Here is a 24,674-nt window from a genome sequence, read left to right as displayed (position 1 = left end):
GTGCTGTACATTTAAATGTGATTTTCTTGCAGTTTCACATGTATAGTTACAGGAATAAGAGTCTAGATGGGCACAATGAGACCATAACGCCTAGCAACAACAAAACATTTACGTGTAATTTTTTTGTTATGCCTAGTAGTTGGGTCTGTTTGCTTTAGTCAACTTCTCTATCATTTATAGCCATGCTAAACCTTCCAGAAGAATGAAAAAGATTAACAGCAGCTTTTTTTATAGCTAATAAAATAATTTCTTACAATAATATAATACATTGGGTTCTGTCAAAGTATTGACAATAATGAAATCATTGATCAGTACACTTCAAGCTTTGTGTGTGTGAACTAGACATCACATTTATTGTTTCCTCCACTCCTTGCTTCTCCTTTAAAGTGCATTGGAGCCCAATGTGCTTTGAGAGGGAGGTGAGGAATGGATGAAACAAGGAGAATCTCTATTGCGTTCCCTTCATTTCTCATGTCCTCTCACCGCCTCAAAGAAAAGGGGGGGACCTCTGACCTTCTCATGCAATGGGTTTTGAGAAGGAGACGAGGATGCAACAAATTGTATTTTACCTTTATTTAACAAAGTAAGTCAGAACAAATTCTTATTTTCAATCAAAGAAATGCAATTGAGATTCTCCCAAGGATATAGGAAGCAAGCATTTGACAGCAAGTTTGAGAGGGCCTGACTGACAAGGGATGGGCATTTGACCGAAGGCGGCACTGGGGGGAAAAAACTGCATTTATCTTTATGGCAACTGTGTAACAATGCCTAATTTATCAACCATTACAGATAACTTATCCTAATTGCTAAATTGCCTCAATAATTAATTTAACTAGGAAAGTCAGTTAAGAACAAATTCTTATTTACAATGATGTCCTAGGAACAGTGGGTTCAGGGGCAGAACGGCAGATTTTTACCTTGTCAGTTCGGGGATTCGATCCAGCTGCCTGCTGCCCCCAGTATATATTCAGTGAAATATATTGAAACTTATTAGCTGGGTTATATTATATCGTGGAACACAAGCTTTAAAAAAGTAGTAACCTCAGCAGTGTGGGGCTTGCTTGTAGAAGCCTATGGTTGTGCAATGGCATAGCCTTGTTTTGTTTGATTTAGCAGACAATTATTTCCTGACCCTTATCACAGTCCAGACACCTTTTTTTTTAATAGTAAAAAAAACAACAACCCCAGGATATAATAAATAGAACAGAATAGTGCGAAGTGATTTGTATCATCTGGAACAGTTATTCTTAGTGATATTTGAAACGTGGCTCAATTTGGCAGGTTGAAAGACACTTTTCAGGGTTACAAACCCAAATCTGTCTTTTCGATATACAGACTTAATTTAAGGAACCTGCATAATAAACTTTCTATATGGATTAGCAATTCTGCATTGAACACTGCATGGGAATGTATTATGGCCGGACATCTGTTTGGCGAGTCGGCCTAGGCTTAATGATTCTGATAAATACTTTGTTTTATAAAGACGACATGTTATTGTATATTTTCAGTGGAACCTGTATGTTTAGGGGGGTAATAGCCTGGGCTAACCAATTCTAAATACCACTAGCAGTTTGCAAAGTAGAGTTGTCATTAACGTTAGTTACCACAGCCACAGAGTCATAAACCCTGCGTGTTTCTTCAATTTCGCTTCTTAAAATCAGATTTTTCAACCTAACCCTAACCACACTGTTAACCTTAAGACCAAAAAGCAATACATGTATGAATATATATGATCTAGACAATTTTGACTGGCTGTGGTAAGTAGTGATAACTGCCAAGTAGCCTAAACGGATAATGGCGCAACTATTCCAAAACTACAGCTCCTTGTTGCAACACCCACATTTCCCTGCTTCAGTCAACCAGTCCATTTAGAATTTGTGATAAAACTTGTCATTTGGCAAGGACTATAGCTTGTGTAGCCCATCAGTTATATATGTTTTTATAGGCATTTATTTATTTAGGGAGCAGTTGTAACTCAATTGCATGAGACAGGGGAAAGGGAATTTGGGGAGCAGAAGTGTGATGCTTGATACATTCATATTTTTTCGTGTGTCCCTCAAATGCCAAAATGGAGCACTAGTGTCTAAGCAAGTTAATATAGACTTTAGGCAATTTCTTACAAATAGTTTTACAGTATTTGGAAAAAGATGTTAAACATCGAGTTTTGACGAACGTTCAAGTACTCGATTTGTCAATACCATTCCTATGACCGACCGAGCTACCATAATTCACATGGCTTGTCAAGAAGCAACCCCTAGTCCCTACTACCCAGAGTATAGACACTTGTTGAGATCTGAGAGGATTGATGGGTGGTAACATGGTGAGAGCTACCCTCTGATAGGCTTGGTGGAATTTTTGCGATATTGGTTACACCTGTCCAATTCTCTCAGATCGCCACAAGCGTCTGGGTTGTTTCTGGACCCTACAACCCTTCGGAGTGTGGTGGACCTACAGCTCCACACTTAAGGCATTCGTTGGATGTTTCATTCTATTGCTATACACACAGATTTGCACAGGTGTAAGCTGGACACGCCCACTACACCCTATCAGACTGATGTGACGGTTCTGGGTAGCTGGAGACCTGTTGTAAATAGATCTTTTGTTTTAAATTTCAAAAACCAAAAAAAAAATGTATACATGTCTGCTTGCTAGTTATATGTGCAACCACTGACTAACTCTAGCAATAGATGCTGGTTTTGGCTGTATAGCATTTTGTTACAAATATTTGACCTTTTACCTTATCATTTAAGAACAAATTCTGATTTACAATGATGGCCTAGTGGCTTAACTGCCTTGGTCAGGGGCAGAACAACAGATTTTTACCTTGTCAGCTCGGGGATTCGATCTAGCAACCTTTCGGTTACTGGCCCAACGCTCTAACCACTAGGCTACCTGCCGCCCCAAATTTAATAAGATTAACAGTGGATGGAAAGTATATATATCAGTCAGTTAACCATTTACAGTACCAACAGTTCCTTAATAAGTCAATACACACTATCTTATGCAGAAAACGTACCTTATCATGGCAAGGTAAGGCAGTTATTAATTAATAGATCTATAGAAAGGAGTTAGAAGGGTGCCCTCCTACTTTGAAAGGACAGGAAGTGTTGGCTGTGCGCTTGACCCGGCAATTAACCACCCACATTTGAACATTGAAATATCATGTTTTTTGGGTTTATATGGAAAAACAAGCAATTTAACATTTTTTCAATTTCTGTTAAAAACAAAACAAGTTCACATTCTCAATTGCTCTGTATAAACTTGGAAAACAAACGATCAAAATGTACACTAATCTTACTTCAGGAATTTTGATTTGTCGTCCACCAAGTAGGCTAATTATCTTGACCGCCGTAACAACATAGACGTCAATGTTCTGTCAATCCTCGAGATCAACATTAATTGCCGCACCTTGGCTGTTAAATCGCATGCAGTATCACACAAGCTCTTTATACATTTACATTTACATTTTAGTCATTTAGCAGACGCTCTTATCCAGAGCGACTTACAAATTGGTGCATTCACCTATAATATCCAGTGGAACAACCACTTTACAATAGTGCATCTAAATCTTTTAAGGGGGGGGGTTAGAAGGATTACTTTATCCTATCCCAGGTATTCCTTGAAGAGGTGGGGTTTCAGGTGTCTCCGGAAGGTGGTGATTGACTCCGCTGTCCTGGCGTCGTGAGGGAGCTTGTTCCACCATTGGGGTGCCAGAGCAGCGAACAGTTTTGACTGGGCTGAGTGGGAACTGTGCTTCCTCAGAGGTAGGGAGGCGAGCAGGCCAGAGGTGGATGAACGGAGTGCCCTTGTTTGGGTGTAGGGCCTGATCAGAGCCTGAAGGTACGGAGGTGCCGTTCCCCTCACAGCTCCGTAGGCAAGCACCATGGTCTTGTAGCGGATGCGAGCTTCGACTGGAAGCCAGAAAATCCTGATGTTGCGTGATAGTGTCCCCACGTAACTAAACAGCTAGATGGTAGGGATTTTTTTACATTTTTTTATTTATTAATCATAAAATGTACCCTTTTCTGCTTGAAGCATTGGATTTTGCATTCACATACATTGTTTTGGATACGTGTGCCAATAAACTGTTTTCACACCGTAACATAGGGAGATACGAAATGTTAAGAGGTATCCATACAAAAAGTGACAGAAATATCTAGGAATTTCACAGGATCAAGGTCGAAGTGTAATTCAATTGTTAAATGCTTAGTATATGATAGTACAAACCGCAGTATATGAAAGTGTTTTGTCACATGATTTATGCCAAATCTTTGAAGACTCCAAGTATGAGAAAGGGTTTAAACAGAGGTTTTGATTCAACTCATGAATTATATTGAATGTATCTATGTTCCCAGTTTCTTATTGTATTCACATGGGGGAAAATTCATGTTATTATTATTGACTTGGAAACCGCTCCAAACAGTTATCCACTACAATAAATGCTCATTAGTACTGTAGGTTATAGAAAGACTCATATATTCCACCTCAGAACAGCAACAACAAGCTGGCTATAAACGAGCAAAGAAAACAACATGTACGCGGAGGCTGCTTTTCTTGTTGCCAGTGATTTTTATTCCGTGTCACTAAAGTCTTGTTCACATTGACCGTTTTGAAGTGACTCAAATGTCCAATTTTAGAATCTGATATTTTTTCTGCATTCTGAACAGCCATAAAGCACATGGAATCTGATAGTGGTAGGTGGTTTAAAGTCCGATACCAGTCTGTTTCGTAGCCATGTGACTTGTCTGAAGGGTCAAATTATTTATTTGCCGTCAAGTGTTTTTTTTAATTACTTATTTGGCATTTCTTGTTGCTTGCTATCTACTCTGACAGTTTAACAAGAACATGTGGTAGCGAACTAGCTTGTTAATTGTTTCCAAACAATTTAGTGAATGTGCTAAATGGCTAGCTAGTTGACTGATGTGGCTAGCCAAAAATGACTAAGCAACTTGGAAATGTCCATGGCAGGTGTTGTCACCTTGGCTTGCTGCATAACTTCTGAGTGATTGGAAGCACGAGCACCACCACAAATCGGCCTAGGCCACTGCGCAAACACCCGTCGTTACTATGACAACTATTGTAGCCATGTTAGCAAATGACTGCTGTCTGAACACACATCCAATTTGGTCACTTGCAACTTTCTCTTTTGGACTGTCAGTATTCCAAAACGGATTTGAAAAACAAAACAGTTTTGAGCATTAGGCCCTGCAGTGTGAACAAGGCTTTAGACACGTGATGCCCAACTTCTATCAACACGTCTCCTTCGCCACTAGGGGTGATGACGTCCTAGACCACTATTACTCAACCCACAAGCTAGCATACAAGGCCCTCCCTCGTCCCCTCTTGGGCAAATCAGTTCATGATTCTATACTCCTGCTTCCTGTTTACAAACCGAAGCTTTAACAGGAAGTACCCATGACGCGCTCTGTAGAGAAATGCTCCATCGAAGTGGAGGCTATGCTGCAGGACTGCTTTGCTAGCGCTGACTGGAATATGTTCTGGGACTCCGCCGATGGCATCGACGAGCTAATCACCTCCATTACCGGCTTCATCAGGAAATGCATCGCCGACGTTGTCCCCACAGTGAAGGTTTGCTGCTTCCCCAATCAAAAGTACATACACCATAGACATACATAATTTAGACTGACTGGATTCAGCCGCGGGCCAATTTCTTGAGAGGATGGTCGGGGGGCTGGAACATAATTACAAATCATTTGTGGACTGCAAGAAGCCCAAACAGATATTATTTGACAAAAACATAATCATTTTCAAACCTTGCTTACGTTTGTATACGATCACGTCTCCATGTGTGGGAATGCTGGGGAACAGATTTCCAAAGTTAAAATCACTTGGAGCTGATTTCCTGTTGTTTTTACAATCTTATGTCCAACAATAAAAACAAAAACTAATTGCTCAACTTGGGAGCCCAAATGAAACCATCGGGCCGCCAGTTGGGGAACCCTGATTCACATAGAAGTCAGCGTAGACCAATCCAGCTTTGAGGACCAGCTCATGAGCTCAATCACCAGCAGATTTTAATTTGGAATGAAAAATGTATGTGTTTATGCAACATGTGAGTGCATCGATTCGTTCTCTAATCAAACCAAATCGCACCGACTCGTTTCAAACTAAAACGTACCAGATCCCATGTATCCTCAAAGGGAAATATGCATATCCCTAATTGCTACACTAGCGGTGTTCTCTGTATGCTATGATCCTCATGGCTGTTTTCTTCAGGTATGAACCAGTTCAACCAGATGGGGATGCAGTCTATGGGCCAGAGGGCCACCCCTCCTCTCCCCCTCACACCCATCAGCCAGGTCAGTGTGCTCATCAAGGCTTTAAACCATTATACCCAAATATAAAAGTTTGAGTCTTCAATAGATCCTATTCCATTGCAAGAGGAAGCATATCATGTCATAGCACTAATGTATACATTGATGTCACATGCAGAGTAGTCCCTAGTATCCAAAGTGTCAAAGGACTAATATAAGCTCTATTCTAAACCAATGCCTGTTGTCTCCTGTAGATGGGCATGGGGAACCCCAGGATGGGGCAGCCCAACGTGGGGCAGAACCAGTACCTTCCCCAGGGACAGTTCCCAGGCTCCGGCCCAGGACCAGGCCTCGGCACGGGGCAGCCCGGCATGGCACAGCCTGGTATGAACCAGCAAGGCAACCAGGGAGGCATGGCACAGGTGAGAGAGGTGGAAGTATATGGTCTACGTCGATGGACAGATTGGGTACGCAAAAAGTATTGGTGCTTGACCACCCATTTTAGGGCTTCAATGCTGTTTGTTTTAATTAGGGTTATAAACTACCCATAGTTTACTAAAGTTGCTGGAGTTTTCAGTCATTTTTGTAATTGCCCAGTCCAACGGGATTTAACGGTTTAAATTTTTTATTTCCACACTGTTTCGAATAATACTGTGACATTGTGAAAATTATAATGCCCTTTTAGTGTAAGAGCTCTAGAACAGCTAGTTTTCAGTTTACCTCTCCCAGACAGTCCTAGCTAAATTCTTGCTTGAGAAATTGCTCTTTGCTAAGCTATTTTGATTTCTTTGAATATTGTTTTCAATTAAAAATCACATTAAGTTACTTAATTGTTACCCAGAAATTATTTGATGAGAGAAATGTCTGCATGCGACCTTTATTCTTTATATCTCTGTCAACACATTTAGTGGAAAGACAATATGATTAAAGAGAACAGCCTAATTAATGAAAGGATGTTATCAACAATGACATGCTTTCCAATGAAGTCTGCAACTCTTCCAACTATTACCTTTTTTTCACAACTGCCACCAATTTGGTTTCAAAACATTTACAACAAACACATATTGACAGGGTCAAATGTGTGTAAAAATATAAAGGATATTTCATGCTGAAATCCTCATCTCTAACACCAACTGTATTTGACGGGTTCTATTTAGGATGTTTTACAGCTTTGTCATTCTATTTATATTATAATCTTCTTAATTCATGATTTTGTATATTTTACATGATGAAAATACTTATGGAAAGTTTCCAAAATTTCTTTGGAAGTTGCAACCATAGTTTTTAATTGAATCATATTAACTAAACCAACTAAACATAATCACTAATACGTTCCCACACATCTGTATATGTACAAGTCAAACCCTCCTGCCTACACTAGTGTGTCCTCATGTAGAGGTTTACTGGAGGATGCCCCTGTTGAACATGATTTATGTTAACCTCTGAATAATGTATGAATGCTAAATGCCTCATCTGTTCTCTCCGTTTCCCTCTCTCTCCCTACAGACTCCAATGCCCATTCCTTCCCCTCTCCCCGCCAACAGCCCTTTAGCCGGGCCCGGTTCGGTTGGAGGGGGTAGCGGTGTCCCCTCGGTGGGGCCCATGGGTCCCCAGAGTGTGGGTGGAGGCCCCTCGTCCAACAACCCCCAGCAGCCCAACTCAATAACCCACCTCTCGGCCATGCGCCAGAGCTCGCCCTCCCCCGCCCGCAGCATCACCCCCACACCCCACCAAACGCCACCCAGGCTAGCTGGCTCACAGACCCCCCAGCCCCACACCCCTAACCCGCCCCAGCTGGCCCCTCCAGGCCCCCAGCAGCAGCTAGGGCCCGGCAGCCAGGGGCCAAGCTCCAACAAGCCCGTGCAGCAGGGGATGGGAGCAGGGGCCACCACCCCATCTCACCCTGGTCACCCCTCCACAACCCCCAACCCCCATGGAGGCCAGCTCCCTCGCACGCCTCGCACTCCGGTGAGATTCATTGATTTGATTTATCATTTAGAAAGAAAACATACTGCTGTATCGTCCATTTTCAACACATAGTATAAATAGTACATTGGTTTACAGAAGTGATCACAACATTGACTCCACCATGATACATACAGCTGCAAAATGGAGCAGTTAATGGTCAATGTAGTAAACAATAATTTTGGAATTTCCTCTGTGACCCTCTCGCCTGACTCTCTCCTTCACTGTAACTCCCATGGGGGTTGTTGTTGCATTCTCTTGTAGTATCAATCTTTTTCTAACTGTTAGCTCTCGCTCTCTCGATCCCTCCTCACAGATGTCCCAGAAGGGTGGCTTCCAGTCCCAGGACTGTCAGGCTCTGACCCCAGCGTCAGTCAGCAGTGTGGACACGGCCTCCCAGCAGGCCTCCCAGTCGGATGCCTCGGCCTCCGTGGACCCCAAGGCGGAGGTCAAGCAGCAGCAGGACGAGGAGGACGACTGGGAGGAAGGCTGCTCCAAGGGGGGGAAGCTATCCAACATCAAGACGGAGAACAAACCCATCAAAATGGAGGGGGTGAAGAAAGAGGAGTGTGGAGGCCAAGGGGGCAAAGGTGTTCCCATGGAAACATCGTCATCGTCGGGGGTTAAGAGTGAGGAAAGGGTGAAGATGGAAGACCGGAAACCAGAGGTGAAGAAGGAGCCGAAAGAGGAGGAGAAGGGATCAGATTCCCCTGGTATTTCGTCTGGTGCCCAGAACAAGAAGAAGAGTAAGGACTGCTTTATTCTGTTGATGATTCTGTTACGGCATATGTACTATGTACAAGTTGCACGTCTCTATACACAATCTCTGTTGTTATGTTCTTGTAGAGTTATAGTCGGTTTCTGAATCCAACTTCAACCCTGACCTCTCTACCCCTTCTCCTCCCACCTATTTCAGTCTTCAAGCCAGAGGAGCTGCGCCAGGCCCTGATGCCTACCCTGGAGTCTCTGTATCGCCAGGACCCAGAGTCTTTGCCCTTCAGACAGCCTGTGGACCCTCATCTACTGGGCATACCTGTATGTACTGTATATTCACACTGTTTTAGTCTGGTTTTAATGTTCTATTAAAAAGATATGTACTTTTTACACAAGCATATTTCCCACTTGTCAGATAATAAAGGAAACTTGCCTTGACCATACCCCTCTCCAGGACTACTTTGACATAGTGAAGACCCCCATGGACCTGTCCACTATAAAGCGTAAGCTGGACACTGGTCAGTACCAGGAACCCTGGCAGTACGTGGACGACATCTGGGTCATGTTGAACAACGCCTGGCTGTACAACCGCAAGACGTCCCGCGTCTACAAGTACTGCTCCAAGCTGGCTGAGGTGTTCGAGGCTGAGATAGACCCCGTCATGGTCAGCCTGGGCTACTGCTGTGGCAGGAAGGTGAGATGTGTGTGTGTGTGTCTGGTTGGTATTCAGCTGTGTGTGTGACGTATAGTTTCAGGCTAGATGTGGTTATTGCATTGCTAGTTTCACATCCAATTCTGTGCATGGAAACGAGGGGTGGTTAATTTCAGCGTTGGCATAACATCGCCATATTAGATTTCAACACTTAATATTGAACATAAACATGCAACTATTTATGACTTTGCTCATGAATGTGCTAAGCGGTCCACAGGGATGACCGGAGTGACTCCTTTTTCTGAAAATGAGAGAAGTGGTGTGGATGTCAGGGCTAAGCCCTCAGATGGACCATAAGGTCGGACAGCTGTTGTCATGTACTGTGACTATGAGCCTGAAGGGCCATGTGACCCAGGGTTGGCACATTCCTTTGGCCTAACCAAATTGCCTCCATGAAAACTGATTGTTTTTGGGTGGTGAAGAAGCTCTAGATACTGATCTAGCGGTCGTCTCTGTTCTTTTGGGTCTATTGGTGTGTCATAATCATGAATTGGGCCCAGAGTTTTCCCCGGTTGGATGGTCCGGTACAACTCCTGGCACTAATGAACATAAAGATGCTTTATTGTATGATTTTTAATGAGTAATCTTTGTTCATTCTCCTTCCCCCTGTCTTTGTTTCTTTGTTAGTACTTTTGTTATTTTATGTGAATCACTTTACCTGTATTGAAAAGCGCTATACAAGTAACATTATTGCTACTAATCTCTTTTTTTAAAGTTAATTTAGGGATAAAAGAAGTGTTCATTTATTATCTAACTTTCTCTCTTTCCTGCATTTTTTTGCCTCCTTCAGTTGGAGTTTTCTCCCCAGACGTTGTGCTGCTATGGGAAGCAGCTGTGCACTATACCCCGGGACGCCGCCTACTTCAGCTACCAGAACAGGTAGAGAGGGAGGCGAGTGTGTCTACACACACACACACACCCACACACACGGTGATCAATATCATAATGACTGTATGTTGAATTTTGTGTTTCTCTGGGAATAAATGGTTTGCCACGTTTTTCCCCATTTTAATATCCATGTGCTTAACGCAATTACATTTTAAGTTGGTCCTTTCTTACTGCCTTTCTGGACATTACTTCAATTTCTAACAAAAGCTGTAGGCTGTGATCAGGTACGAATATGTACAAATATTATTTGTGACAGCACTGATACCTGACAAAATAAGAAAGGACCCACTTTAAAATGAGCTCTATGATAGAACAATTGTCTGTGTCGCTGTTCATCTGTTCAGTATCTCCATTGTCCCAGGCTTCCCCTCCCTTCCCCTCCAGTTGATTCTGTCACTGCTGTATATGTAGCTGTGGTGGTTTTGCTCATCTTCTCCTGCCCAAAACGCTAATCTGTGCTTTGCCTTGGCCTTCTGCTCTGTTGTCCTGGATGTTGTCTTGTCCTCTCCTTCTCTCCTCACCATTGAAATCATTCCTCCATCCAACCCTTTCTGCCCTCTCCCTGTGTCGTCAATGCTTGTGACATCTGCATTGGCTTGCTTTTGTCTGGTCCAATCATGCGCCTCCAAACCCCACCTATCCCTCCCCCCTTTCCCTTCCATCCTGAATCATGATTGGCTGTTCTGACGACGACACCTGCCCTGCCTGCTCTGCGCCCCTCCTGTCTCCTGTGTGCCTGCGTGCTTGTTCCCACCCTGTCATGCCTTGATTGGTGGCTGCCTCCGTGCCTTCTCTGTGATTGGCTGTGCTGTTGGGGAACGGTGTAGTTCACCAAAATTTGGGCTTCTTGCTGGCAGGTACCACTTCTGTGAGAAGTGCTTCAACGAAATCCAGGGGGACAACGTGTCCCTGGGAGACGACCCCTCCCAGCCTCCGACGTGAGTAGAACGTTACCATCCACTAGCCTTCCCTCAACTTTTCTTTTGGTTTAACGTAAACTTTATTTTATACTTTTATCTTTAGGCCTTTATTTGACTCATATGCCAAGCTTCTCCCTCATATCAGCTTTAAAGTACCTCCATTTGCTGTTATTGTGAATGTCTTCCTTCCATTTCTGTGGTATTCTCTCTCCTACAGTAGTTGATTTGGTTTTATTGTACATCTCTACTGTCGCCGTTATTGTTTGTCTCACCTCTCGTAGACTGTGGTTTTCCTCTATTGGCCTACATCTGTTCTGCAGCACCTCTTCAGTAAATCAAAATTGGGATGGAAACACTGCATATTTGAAAATCAGGCCAAATATTTAATGAGTCTTATACTTTATATGAAGTGTTGGACGAGAGCCCTGCCAGAGAATCCAATGCTTTCACCTTGATTGTCATTTGGAGTTTATGAAGCTGTATTTATTGGTTGGTTAGACTGTGGTTCATCCACCTTACCCTTTCAATGTATTTATTTTTTTCATGAGGCTTTTTAACTGGTGGTGGCCTGGTTGCTATTGTTGCGGTATGTGTGTTACATTTCTTCTTTCTAATTTCAGTTCCATCGGTAAAGATCAGTTTGAGAAGAAGAAGAATGACACACTGGACCCTGAATTGTAAGTCCACCATTGGAAGTATATATCTTGTTGAGTAATTACATTTAAGATGTGATTGCAATGTAGTTGTGGTGATGTAAGCAGTCTGATTTATTTCTCTCTTGTTCCTCTCTGCAGACTTGTGGAATGTATGGACTGCGGACGTAAGATGCACCAGATCTGTGTTCTGCACAACGACACTATCTGGCCGTTAGGGTAAGTCTGTCTACATGCCTTGTTCCCTGTAACCAGAAGAGAGGAAGCAGTTAGTCCTATTATAAGGTTCTGGCATCTCTACTGACGCTAATGAACTCTTTCACCCACCAGTTTTAATTGTGATGGCTGCTTAAAGAAGTTGAATAAGACAAGGAGAGAGAATAAGTATGCTGCCAAAAGTAAGTACCAATGTCATTTTTTTTTTTTTAACCCTTTTTAACCCTAAATATTACTTACCCATCTCCATTTCAGGTAGTTCCTCCCTACTTTACCTAGCTTATTTGTAATTAAGCTTATCTCCCTCTCTCCAGGGTTGCCCCACACTAAGCTGGGCTGTTATTTGGAAACTAGAGTGAATGACTACCTGAAGCGTCAGAGCCACCCTGAGTCGGGTGACGTCACCATCCGAGTGGTCCACGTCTCTGACAAGGTGGTAGAGGTCAAACCAGGCATGAAGTCCAGGTAAGGGACATGCACCACTGGGGGGAATAGTAAGCGTGTTTCCCTGAAGAAGTAGAACAGGAGAAGGGGATAAGAGGCAGAACGAGTGGGGTTAATGTAGTAATTTGTTGAATCCCAAATCAACCCCTAGCAGCTACCCCTAGGCACTGTAAATCTGAGAGGATTGGATCACTTTTTTTTAATCACAGAATTTGAGTTTTTTGTTTTTAGTTTCAGAATTGCAAGGTAGAAAGAGTTTGAGACCAGAGCATGGTAGATGGAGAAGCAGTAACTCTGAATGATGACAGATGGTGAATATATAAATATATTGGTATGCAGGGTTGGGGAGTAACTGATGACATGTAATCTGATTACCAAAACTAACTGTAATTAGTTGCGTTATCAATCAAAAATATTGTAGTCACTTTTGGATACTTTTGGAAAAACTAGATGACTACTTCTTGGATTACTTTTAAATTCAGAAAGGATGTTTGTGATAGAAAATACATTGTCACCTTTGAGAAAACAATGACATTCAATTTAGCGTTGGAAAAAAAGGTGCAAATTTAAACGCCCAGTGCAGTCAAATGTGATTTTCTTGTGTTTTTTATATTTCCACACTGAGATTTGAATAATACGGTCAAATTGTACAAATATGAATTGCCTTTTTGTGTAAGCTGATTTGAAAAGAGCCTGAAATGTGTCAGCCTTTTGTGATGGGATGGAGTTGTGGTCTGCCTGGTGACATCACCAGGTGGTAAATTGGTTAATAGACCAATAAGAAAGAGTTCCAAACCTCTCTGCCAATAGCTAGTTTTCAGTTTTCCCCTCCCAACTCGTACCACTCCGACAGACCTAGTTAAATTCTTGCTTTAGTAATTGTTCTTTCTAAGAAGTACATTTTGGTACTTAATTGTTACCTAGAAATGATTTAATACTGAGATAACAGTTGCATTGGACTTAAGTTTGTTTCACCTGAGTGAGTCTGACCACAAGTCAGAGACCACTATGATGACACACCAAATGCGTTTGATGGATCCTTTTTGTCTTCTAATGCCTCTTAAGGGGAAAGTAATTGAAAAGTAAGTGAAAGTAATCAATTACATTACTGAGTTTGGGTAACCCAAAAGTTACGTTAATGCAAAATGATCATAGGTACTGTAACTAGAAACTAACGGATTACATTTAGAAAGTAACCTACCAACCCTGTTAGTATGCATGCATGCGTTCATTCTAGCATCAGACGTCTCGTGTCTCTCTCCAGGTTTGTGGACACTGGGGAGATGTGTGAGTCATTCCCATACAGAACAAAAGCCCTGTTTGCGTTTGAGGACATCGATGGAGCTGACGTCTGCTTCTTCGGCATGCATGTACAGGAGTATGGCTCGGACTGCCCTCCTCCCAATCAGAGGTGATAGTTATTTGAAGGGTACATTTTCTCAACTCCGTGGGGAGCAGTTTTATGTTAATGCCCAAAGGACTGGACCTCATCCTTGCTCTCTCCCGCCCTCTCTCCATCTTCCTCTCTCTCTCCCCCAGACGCGTGTACATCTCGTACCTGGACAGTGTTCACTTCTTCCAGCCTCGTTCTCTGAGGACGGGCGTCTACCATGAGATTCTCATTGGCTACCTGGAGTATGTCAAGAAGCTGGGGTACACGACGGGTCACATCTGGGCGTGCCCACCGAGTGAAGGGGACGACTACATCTTCCACTGTCACCCTATGGACCAGAAGATCCCCAAGCCCAAGAGGCTTCAGGAGTGGTATAGGAAGATGCTGGACAAGGCTGTGGCGGAGCGCATCGTTCATGACTTCAAGGTAAAGAAGCTTGAGGGGTCCTTGCGGGGACAAAGTTAGAATTTTATTAAATTGTCTTGCTTCATCGGCAAGTGGAGTTGAGCGCACAAGGACAGTCAAGGATTGGCCTCTGAGAAGCACCATTTTATCACTGTTCATGTTGTGACAACTTGAAGTGGTGTTACTCATTTGTTACATAAAGCAGGACGAGTGGAGTGTTTCTTAAATCTGGGTTTAATATCTTTCTGTCCCTCGCTCAGGACATATTCAAGCAGGCCACGGAGGACCGTCTGACAAGTGCCAAGGAGCTGCCGTACTTTGAGGGGGACTTCTGGCCCAACGTGCTGGAGGAGAGCATCAAGGAGCTGGAGCAGGAGGAGGAGGAGAGGAAGAGAGAGGAAAACAGCACTTCCAACGAGAGCATAGATGTAAGTGGGATGGACATTTACTACAAGGTACATTGCAGTGTGTTCATATGGATCTTTGGGTTTGTTTTGATGTGATTTCATGTGATCTCTTTCAATCAGTGTGATAATTTGATTGTTTTTTTATGTTTTACTGAATACAAAATGTTTAACAGATTTTTGTATGAATTGCATTTCTACATTTGTTCTAAATAAAAATGGTTACTACTGTAGTGTGTGTATAATTCACTGTCTTCTCCAGGCCACAAAGGGCGACAGCAAAAACGCCAAAAAGAAGAACAACAAGAAGACTTCGAAGAATAAGAGCAGTATGAGCCGAGCAAATAAGAAGAAGCCAGGCTTGCCCAACGTGTCCAATGACCTCTCTCAGAAACTGTACGCCAGCATGGAGAAGCACAAAGAGGTAGGAGGGAGTGACTGTTGCGTGTTCTTATTGTATTTCTGAACATAAGTTGCAAACATTATGTTGTAAATCAGCCTCGCTTGGAGTAAATTGGTGAGAATCAGGTTTAAGATCTGAACGAGTCACTTTCACAACCTAAAAAACACTTTCCACTAAGACGGTTGTAGTGGCGATATCCTATAAAAAGCTAACGGCACAGGAGAGAGACGAAATTGTTTTCCAAACGTTAACTCTTTTCGGGTGAAGTTCCCATTTATTGAGCATACAAAAGATAAATGGTTTAGTTCCAATACAAATATTTGCATAGAAAAGGTGTAGAGGTAAAATCTATGAGTATGTTCTGTGATATGGTAAGACCTGTATGCCCTCTCTCACCTGTGCTAACCTTTCATGTGCTATCTATATACAGTTGAAGTCGGAAGTTTACATACACTTAGGTTGGAGTCATTAAAACTTGTTTTTCAACCACATTTCTTGTTCACAAACTATAGTTTTGGCAAGTCGGTTTGGACATCAACTTTGTGCATGACACAAGTAATTTTTCCAACAATTGTTTACAGACAGATTATTTCACTTATATTCCAGTGGGTCAGAGGTTTACATACACTAAGTTGACTGTACCTTTAAACAGCTTGGAAAATTCTAGAAAAATGTAATGGCTGTAGAAGCTTCTGATTGGCTAATTGACATCATTTGAGTCAATTGGAGGTGTACCTGTGGATGTATTTCAAGGCCTACCTTCAAACTCAGTGCCTCTTTGCTTGACATCATGGGAAAATCAAAAATCAGCCAAGACCTCAGGGGAAAAAAATTGTAGACCTCCACAAGTTTGGTTCATCCTTGGGAGCAATTTCGAAACACCTGAAGGTAGCACGTTCATCTGTACAAACAATAGTACGCAAGTATAAACACCATGGGACCACGCAGCCATCATACCGCTCAGGGAGGAGACGCGTTCTGTCTCCAAGAGATGAATGTACTTTGGAGCGAAAGGTGCAAATCAATCCCAGAACAACAGCAAAGGACCTTGTGAAGATGCTGGAGGAAACAGGTACAAAAGTATCTATATCCACAGTAAAACAAGTCCTATTTTGACATAACCTGAAAGACCGTTCAGCAAGGAAGAAGCCACTGCTACAAAACCGCCATAGAAAGGCCAGACTACGCTTTGCAACAAAGATTATACTTTTTGGAGAAATGTCCTCTGGTCTGATGAAACAAAAATGGAACTGTTTGGCCATGATGACCATCGTTATGTTTGGAGGGAAAAGGGGGAGGCTTGCAAGCCGAAGAAGACCATCCCAACCGTGATGCACAGGTTGGCAGCATCATGTTGTGGGGGTGCTTTGCTGCAGGAGGGACTGGTGCACTTCACAAGGCAGGAAAATGATGTGGATATATTGAAGCAACATCTCCAGACAACAGTCAGGAAGTTAAAGCTTGGTCGCAAATGGGTCTTCCAAATGGACAATGACCCCAAGCATACTTCCAAAGTTGTGGCAAAATTGCTTAAGGACAACAAAGTCAAGGTTTTGGAGTGGCCATCACAAAGCCCTGACCTCAATCCTATAGAAAATTTGTGGGCAGAACTGAAAAGGCGTGTGCGAGCAAGGAGGCCTACAAACCTGACTCGGTTACACCAGCTCTGTCAGGAGGAATGGGGCAAAATTCACCCAACTTATTGTGCGAAGCTTGTAGAAGGTTGTAAACTTGTGACCCACTGGGAATGTGATGCTGAAATAAATCTTTCTCTCTACTATTATTCTGACATTTCACATTCTTAAAATAAAGTGGTGATCCTAACTGACCAAAGACAGGGAATTTTTACTAGGATTAAATGTCAGGAATTGTGGAAAAACTGAGTTTAAATGTATTTGGCTAAGGTGTTTGTAAACTTCCGACTTCAACTGTACGTGTGACCCATGACCCCAACATATAGTGCCTTCTATTGTACAATCAAGTTAAAATTACTCTTGACAGACAACATATACACAACACATAAAATAAAACAAACAGGTCAAAATGTCTTCTCCATTAACTCCGTTCTGCTCTCTCCTCGCCAGGTATTCTTTGTGATCCGTCTGATAGCGGCGCCGATGTCCAACACGCTGGGCCCCATCACGGACCCCGACGGCCTGATGGCCTGTGACCTGATGGACGGGCGCGACGCCTTTCTCACCCTGGCCCGCGACAAACACCTAGAGTTCAGCTCGCTGCGCAGGTCCAAGTGGAGCTCCATGTGCATGCTGGTGGAGCTCCACAACCAGAGCCAGGACCGCTTCGTCTACACCTGCAACGAGTGCAAGGGCCATGTGGAGACACGCTACCACTGCACTGTCTGCGAGGTGAGGGTTAGGGTTCAGGTTAGAGGGGCGGCGGGAGAGGAAGAGAAGAGAGGAAGGGTAGAGCTGGGACGGACGATAAACAGAAAATGAAACACCAACATTGCCTTCCTCTCTTCTCACAATTTTGTTAAGTCTGTAATTTTCAATGATTAGGCTACACGGGAAAAACAGTTTTAAAGCAACTACTGTTTAATTGTTAAAGAGAGGAGAGTAAGCTTTCTGTGAGTAACATTTATTTCTCAATATTGAGCAAATGGCACCACTTTACGTAGCAGCGTGGCGCGAGGCGAATATGGTTTTGAGACGATGCAGCTGTGGAGCGTAGCATGCCATTCACATTGAATACATCAAGTTGCCTAGGCCTACAGATGGACCGTTTTTTTTTTGTAGGACATGAAAGTAATCTCGCTAATGTATTTTGAGTTCCCACTTCCTCAGGTGGTGTAGTATGTAGCTTACAGGGAAAGCAAACTGGCCTCATTGTGTGCACGAGAGTTGCATAATAACGAGTACATGTTATTCAATTATTGCATTCAAACTGCTCGCTCGCGTCAACGAGAATCTGCGTTGCCGAACGCTAAAATAGGACTATTTGAGACACTCGACACACTGCAAGTCCTGCCTCTCCCATCTACTCATTGCAGGGTTGGACATACAGGGATGCCCGCTGCCTGCCCGCTGGCCCTGGGAGGTTTTGTTATCCCTCTGGGCCATTCATTCAACCACGTCAGTGAAAACCATTCACTCGGCCCGTGAAAACAATGTTGTAATAATGCTGTTTTCAATCTAGGCTATGTAATTGATGGGGGGAAAAATATGAATTCCCAAAGCTGTCAGTTGGTTATGTAGATACATTATTACACGCGCCATACACAGCTTAGTTTGAGCGAAATATCAACTGTCAGGCAGCAAGAGCGCAAAGCTCACAACTGGTTGTAGTGTGGAGCAGCTCACAGAAGAGACTGCGTTGGGTAGGAAAGACGTTTACACTTTTGATACTGTACCTGTTTATAAAACATTTTTGTTATTGAGCAAATCACCCAGCTCTGGGGAAGGGGGTTGGAGGGGTATAGAGTGGGCTAGGAAGGGTATAGAAGAGGAACTGGCTGAAAAGTCAAACTAAGATTTGTTTTAGGGTAATTCTAATAAGGGGATGATGAGTAAAGTGTGGTGTAACCAACACCTATATGCTACTTTCTCCTCTCTCTGTCCCAGGACTATGACCTGTGCATCACCTGCTACAACTCTAAGGGGCACATTCACAAGATGGAGAAGCTGGGTCTGGGCCTGGATGACGAGAGCAACAACTCGGCCGCTTCGTCCATCGCCAACCCTGGAGACTCGCGCCGCCTCAGCATCCAGCGCTGCATCCAGTCTCTGGTCCACGCCTGCCAGTGTCGCAACGCCAACTGCAGCCTGCCGTCCTGCCAGAAGATGAAGCGTGTGGTGCAGCATACAAAAGGTTGCAAGCGCAAGACCAACGGCGGCTGCCCCATCTGCAAGCAGCTCATCGCCCTGTGCTGCTACCACGCCAAGCACTGCCAGGAGAACAAGTGTCCCGTACCGTTCTGTCTGAACATCAAGCACAAGCTGAGGCAGCAGCAGCTCCAGCACCGTCTCCAGCAGGCCCAGATGCTGAGGAGGAGGATGGCCAGCATGCAGAGGGTGGGTCAGCCACCTCCGGGACCGGGGGGCAACGGTGGGCTACCGTCCCCAGGAAACAACGGCACCACAGGGCCCAGTACCCCCATGTCCGTGGGCACGCAGCCCCCCACACCTCAGACCCCCACCCAGGGGAACATGCCCCTCGGACCCCAGCAGGGGATGGGTCAGGGCCCTCCAGGGCAACAGCAGCAGTTACAGCAGCAGGGCGGCATTCCCCAGCAGCACCACATGCACCACCAGTTCCAGCAGCAGATGCAGCAGCAGCATAGTGGAGGGGTAATGATGAACTCTCCTCAGCAGCAACAGATGGTCCAACAACAGCTCCAACAGCAGCAGCAGCAGCAGCAGCAGGGCCAGTCTCCAAATGTCCAGCAGATGAAGCACCCAGGAGGTCTTCCCCCTTACACCCCCAGACCTCCAGGTGCCTCGCCCCTCCACCAGTCCCTGGGTAAACCCGGTCTGGGCCCAGCCACCCCTCCACAGCAGCAGGCAAACCCCGGCCAGGGCTCCATGCCCCAGGGGCAGCAGCAGCAACAGGGGCCTCCTCAGGCAGCAGTGGAGATAGCGTTGAAGATTCAGCGTGTGGCAGAGACACAGCGTCAGATGGCCCAGGCTCAAGCCCAGATCCTCCAAAGGCAGCAGGCAGCCCAAGGTGGAGGCATGATGCCCCCTCACCCGCACCACCAGAACCCCCAGGCCCAGATGCAAGGCATGGCCCACCCAGGAGCAGGCATGGCAGGGCCCCAGGGGATGGCTCCCCAGGGCCAGGGTGTGGCAGGGAGGACTCATATGGAGCAGCAGGGGATGGTGGTGGGGCAAGGAGGCATGCAGCAGCAAGGAGGCATGCAGCAGCAAGGAGGCATGCAGCAGCAAGGAGGCATGCAGCAGCAAGGAGGCATGCAGCAGCAAGGAGGCATGCAGCAGCAAGGAGGCATGCAGCAGCAAGGAGGCATGCAGCAGCAAGGAGGCATGCAGCAGCAAGGAGGCATGCAGCAGCAAGGCGGCCCCCAGTCGCAGCTCTCTCCCCAGGTTCAGCTCCAGCAGCAGGCCCAACTCCAGAATCCCAACCAACAGCAGTGGGGTGGCTCGGGTGGGATGGCACCCCAGCAGAGGCAAGGCATGATGGGACAGATGGGTCACCTGACACCGCAGCAACAACAACAGCTCGCCCAGCAACAGCAGCAGCGGCAGCTCGTCCAGCAACAACAGCAGCAAGGTCAGCAGCAACAGCAGGCAGGGCAAGGGGGGTTAATGGGGCTGATGGGAGGTCCAGGGGGCGTGGCTGGGGCGGCAGCGGCGATGGTGGGAACAGGGAACCTCCCCCAGGCAGCTCTACAGGACCTCCTGCGTACCCTCCGTTCCCCCAGCTCCCCCGGCCAGCATCAACAGGTCCTCAACATCCTCCGCTCCAACCCCCTCCTCATGGCTGCCTTCATCAAGCAGCGAGCTGCCCGATACCAGGGAGGTCCAGGGGTGCCGGGGGCCCCAGGAGGAGGGGGGCCCGGAGGCGTGCGGTTCCAGGGGGCCCCTAGTGGGGCAGGAATGGGCCCTGGGGGTAACCAGGTGGTCATGGATGGTCAGCAGGTGAACGTAAACCCCGGAGTATCCCAGCCAGGGATGAACATGGGCCAGGCAGGTGGAGGAGTAAATATGTCCACTATGGCTCAGCTACAGCAGTTACCACAACAACAGCAGCAGCAGCAGCAACAGCAGCAGCAGCGCCCCCTCCTGCCTGGGAGTCTGCAGCAACAGCAGCAAATGGCAGCACTACAACAACAAGGCGGTATGCCAGGCCAAGGCACCCCCATGTCCAACATGACTCCCCAGTTCAGAGAGATTCTGATGAGAAGGCAGCTCCAACAACAGCAGCAGCAGCAGCAACAACAACAGATGAGTAACAATGGTCAGTTCCAGCAGCCCCAGCCCCCCCAACAGCAGCAGGGTCAGGGCCAGCAGGGTCAGGGCCAGCAGGGCTTCATGCATCAGGGCCAGCCTGGTCAACCTGGCCAAACCCAGTCTGGTGGAGGGGGAGGGCTGCAGCAGGGTGGGGGAGGCCCCCAGGGGCCCCAGCCGGGTCCAGGGCAGGGCCAACAAGGACAGGGCTACCCTGGAACGATGTCCCAGCAGGTAGCCACAGCCCTGCAACAGAGGCTACAGCTCCAGATGCAACAGCAGCAGCAGCAGCAACAACAGCAACAACAACAGCAGCAGGATGGGGGTGGGGGGCCTGGGCAGCTCCAACAGGGGCAGCAGGGTCCCCAGCAAGGCCAAGGTGGTCAGCCCCAGTCTTCCCATGCCATGCTCCAGCAGGCCCTCCACCAGAGACTACTCCAGCAGCAGCACCTAGGAGGGGGCTCGCCTGCCCAGCACGGCAGTCCTATGAGCCCCCAGCAGCAGATGGCCCAGTCCCCCCACCTCCAGGGCCAGGCTCTGGGCGGTCAGTCCCTCAGTAACCAGGTGCGTTCCCCTCAGCCCTCCCCTCGGCCACAGTCCCAGCCGCCCCACTCCAGCCCCTCGCCACGCATGCAGCCCCAGCCCTCCCCTCACCGCATCTCCCCCCAGACCCAGACAGGCTCTCCGCACCCGGGTCATCTCTCCCAGCACCACCCTGGCATGGTGGCCCCCCAAAACCCACAACAATTGTCACAGCAACAACAGCAGCAGGCTAACACTGGGGACCCGGGTACGTTTGGTTCGGACCCGAGTGCTATGATGTCCCAGATAAGTGGGATGGGAGGCTTGCATGGCCCAGGGCAGTCAGACATGTTGGGTAATAACCACCAGGACCTGGGGACAAACATTAACCACAACAGTTTAGACATTATGTAGCCCTCTACTACTACGTCTGTCTCAGTGCTCTGAAGAACTGTCCTCATGGGTCTGGCTGGAAGCGGGATGGCAGTTTTTGAAGTTATTTTATTTAATATTTTTCTGATGTATAAATGAAAAGAACTCAACTTCCTATGGGAGATGCAACGTTAAATCTACAAGTCAATAAATGAATAAATTGAACGAATGGTAAGTTATTGCTGTTAATATATATCTATATATTTTTTCCAATTGTGTACAAAATGTGTAAGGGGTTTCTGGACAGTAGAGATTTCTTCCTTAGTATATGACACAAGTAATATTTTTGGGGACTGAGAATTTTGCCTTTTTTACAAATATTTTTAAGATTTTAAATGTGGTGGACAATTGAGGTGAGTTAATACAATGGACCTTTCTATCGTTCGGTTTTCCTCCATAAAACCAGTCATGATTGTATCTGTTTTGCAGAGAAGTGTTTTTTATTATAATTATCAATATTATTTTTGCTGGATCTACAAACAAAAGTCATATCTTTTTTTGGGGGGTAGGGGGCAGATGTACTTTGCAACTGCTACAATTCAAATAGAAGAATATATTTTTGTTAAAGATTGTCCAAAAACCGAGAGGGTTGAAAGAAGGGCAAGTATCTTCTTTTTTTTTCAGATTTTGTTAGGGATCTAAGTGAAACCCAAAAACATTGCTGGGGAGGTGAGCAGGGGGTGGCTGATCTCCCTCTAGGACTGTCCGTGAGCATCTCTGGTCGTTGGACGCCCAGATCTTCTACGCCAGGGTTTCCCCCCTCCCCGGTGCATGTTTTGGTTTTTGCTCTAGCACTAAACGGCTGATTCAAATAACCAACTCATCATCAAGCTTTGATTATTTGAAGCAACTGATGTGCTAGGGCAAAAACCAAAATGTGCACCGGAGTTTGGGTAACCCTGTCCTACACTCCCCTTTACCCCTACACTTACAAACAGGACGATGGATGAGAAACTTACTACTGATGTTGCCAGCTGATTTGGAGGATGGCTCCATGTAGTGTGTATACCCTCATGAACTGAAACATGAAGGGGATATGGGAAGGTGTGGAGGGCTTTCCTAGGAACTTTAGTCAACGATGCTACCCTTCCCCTCTCATCCTAGTCACAAGCCCCTCTTCTTCCCCTCCTCTCATCCTAGTCACAAGCCCCTCTTCTTTTGCCCTGAACATTGGGTTTAATTTAATGTTATTACTGTACAAAAACTGGACATGAATGAAATACTGTTTAATAAAATGAAAATCATACATTTGCGCTGTACAGACTTTCAGACCTATGGTGAGCAGAGACTCTTTTTTTTCTTTTTCTGATGATTTTCTCGATTTGGTTTCCTAGCAACCTGGTCTCCTCCCAAACTATGTAAAAGTATTGATTTCTGAAAGGTACAGTATGGGGTGTAGGTCATGAGCACCAATGAGCCTTTGTATATATTTTTTTTTTAACTGGGGATATTGCAACTTAACATCTTGATTGCTGTGAACACATTCACATGAACACATGCACAAAACGTGAGAAGGCTTATTACTGTGGTCAGAAAATGAATTGATTATTTGCCTCATATTAAAGAATTACACAAGATTTCACAAGTTCACTTATTTTTCTCTAAAGGTTGAGATTTGGGGGAGGGGAAAAACAAGTGGCAATATATCTTGAGACTTATTTTATAAAAAAACAAGGAAAGCTTGTATTTTATATATAGATATTATTTAATTTTATTTTTTTGAAAATAAAACTTGAAGCTACAGGAATTAATAGATTAAACTTTTTTGTATTAAAGATGTAATGGTGATGTAAACTGACACTGCGGTCATTCACAGCCCTCTTTGGGGCTGTTTGAGTATATCATGCCATTTTGATGAAATGTACACTTGTATACATACTGAATCACTGTACAAACCATGGCAACTGAACAACTTTTGTTTTGCTTTTTCTTTCTGCCTAAAGAAACTGGAATTAAGACTGTGTTTAGTGTTCAAATGGAATCTTTGACCACTTTTCTGTTAAAATACTTTGGTGCTTGCTGATAGGAAGCAAACAAATAACTGTTGCTCCATTTTCATTAGTTTCTTAAGTTATTTTGGTCTTTTTTTTGCCAATTTAATTGTACAATAAAGTATGTTTGTACCATTGGAAAAATAGCTGTATGTTGAAATGGCTTTTATTTCACTAGCTACATTTCCATCACATGATGAAATTAGTTGAATCCCATCCCTCAACCCATCAGACATTGGTGGGACGGTTAACACATCTCGCCCATGACAGCCAATCATACACTGAACATATAAAGCGCTGATCCCATGTTTCATGAGCTGAAATAAGATCACAAATTGTCCATATGCACAAAAATATTTCTTACACATCCTTGTAAGCATTCCCCCTTTGTCAAGATAATCCATCCACCTGAT

General features: G+C 45.1%; 1 protein-coding gene across 4 annotated transcripts in view; it reads left to right on the top strand.

Moving 5' to 3' along the window:
• LOC106589530 (histone acetyltransferase p300) overlaps positions 1 to 24,407 on the top strand; it is a 47,103-nt gene extending 22,696 nt beyond the window's left edge. Inside the window, exons 12-29 of one of the 4 annotated variants that reach the window (XM_014179628.2) lie at positions 6,238 to 6,320; positions 6,530 to 6,697; positions 7,782 to 8,243; positions 8,557 to 8,986; positions 9,157 to 9,275; positions 9,409 to 9,648; positions 10,457 to 10,545; positions 11,412 to 11,492; positions 12,095 to 12,151; positions 12,269 to 12,346; positions 12,458 to 12,525; positions 12,658 to 12,808; positions 14,052 to 14,198; positions 14,327 to 14,606; positions 14,846 to 15,040; positions 15,252 to 15,413; positions 17,477 to 17,758; positions 18,974 to 24,407. In XM_014179628.2, the coding sequence (XP_014035103.2) occupies positions 6,238 to 6,320; positions 6,530 to 6,697; positions 7,782 to 8,243; positions 8,557 to 8,986; positions 9,157 to 9,275; positions 9,409 to 9,648; positions 10,457 to 10,545; positions 11,412 to 11,492; positions 12,095 to 12,151; positions 12,269 to 12,346; positions 12,458 to 12,525; positions 12,658 to 12,808; positions 14,052 to 14,198; positions 14,327 to 14,606; positions 14,846 to 15,040; positions 15,252 to 15,413; positions 17,477 to 17,758; positions 18,974 to 22,252 (6,371 nt within the window). In that variant the 3' untranslated portion in view covers positions 22,253 to 24,407. Of the gene's footprint in view, positions 1 to 6,237; positions 6,321 to 6,529; positions 6,698 to 7,781; positions 8,244 to 8,556; positions 8,987 to 9,156; positions 9,276 to 9,408; positions 9,649 to 10,456; positions 10,546 to 11,381; positions 11,493 to 12,094; positions 12,152 to 12,268; positions 12,347 to 12,457; positions 12,526 to 12,657; positions 12,809 to 14,051; positions 14,199 to 14,326; positions 14,607 to 14,845; positions 15,041 to 15,251; positions 15,414 to 17,476; positions 17,759 to 18,973 lie in introns of all 4 variants that reach the window. The other 3 variants (XM_014179626.2, XM_014179629.2, XM_014179627.2) reach the window with 3 other exon arrangements.
• The last annotated feature ends 267 nt before the right edge of the window (positions 24,408 to 24,674 follow it).

The sequence above is a fragment of the Salmo salar genome, chromosome ssa28 (assembly GCF_905237065.1).
Source record: "Salmo salar chromosome ssa28, Ssal_v3.1, whole genome shotgun sequence".
In the NCBI taxonomy this organism is placed as follows: domain Eukaryota; kingdom Metazoa; phylum Chordata; class Actinopteri; order Salmoniformes; family Salmonidae; genus Salmo; species Salmo salar.
The sequence above is the reverse complement of the archived record's forward strand: the minus strand, read 5'-3'. Positions and strand labels throughout refer to the sequence as shown.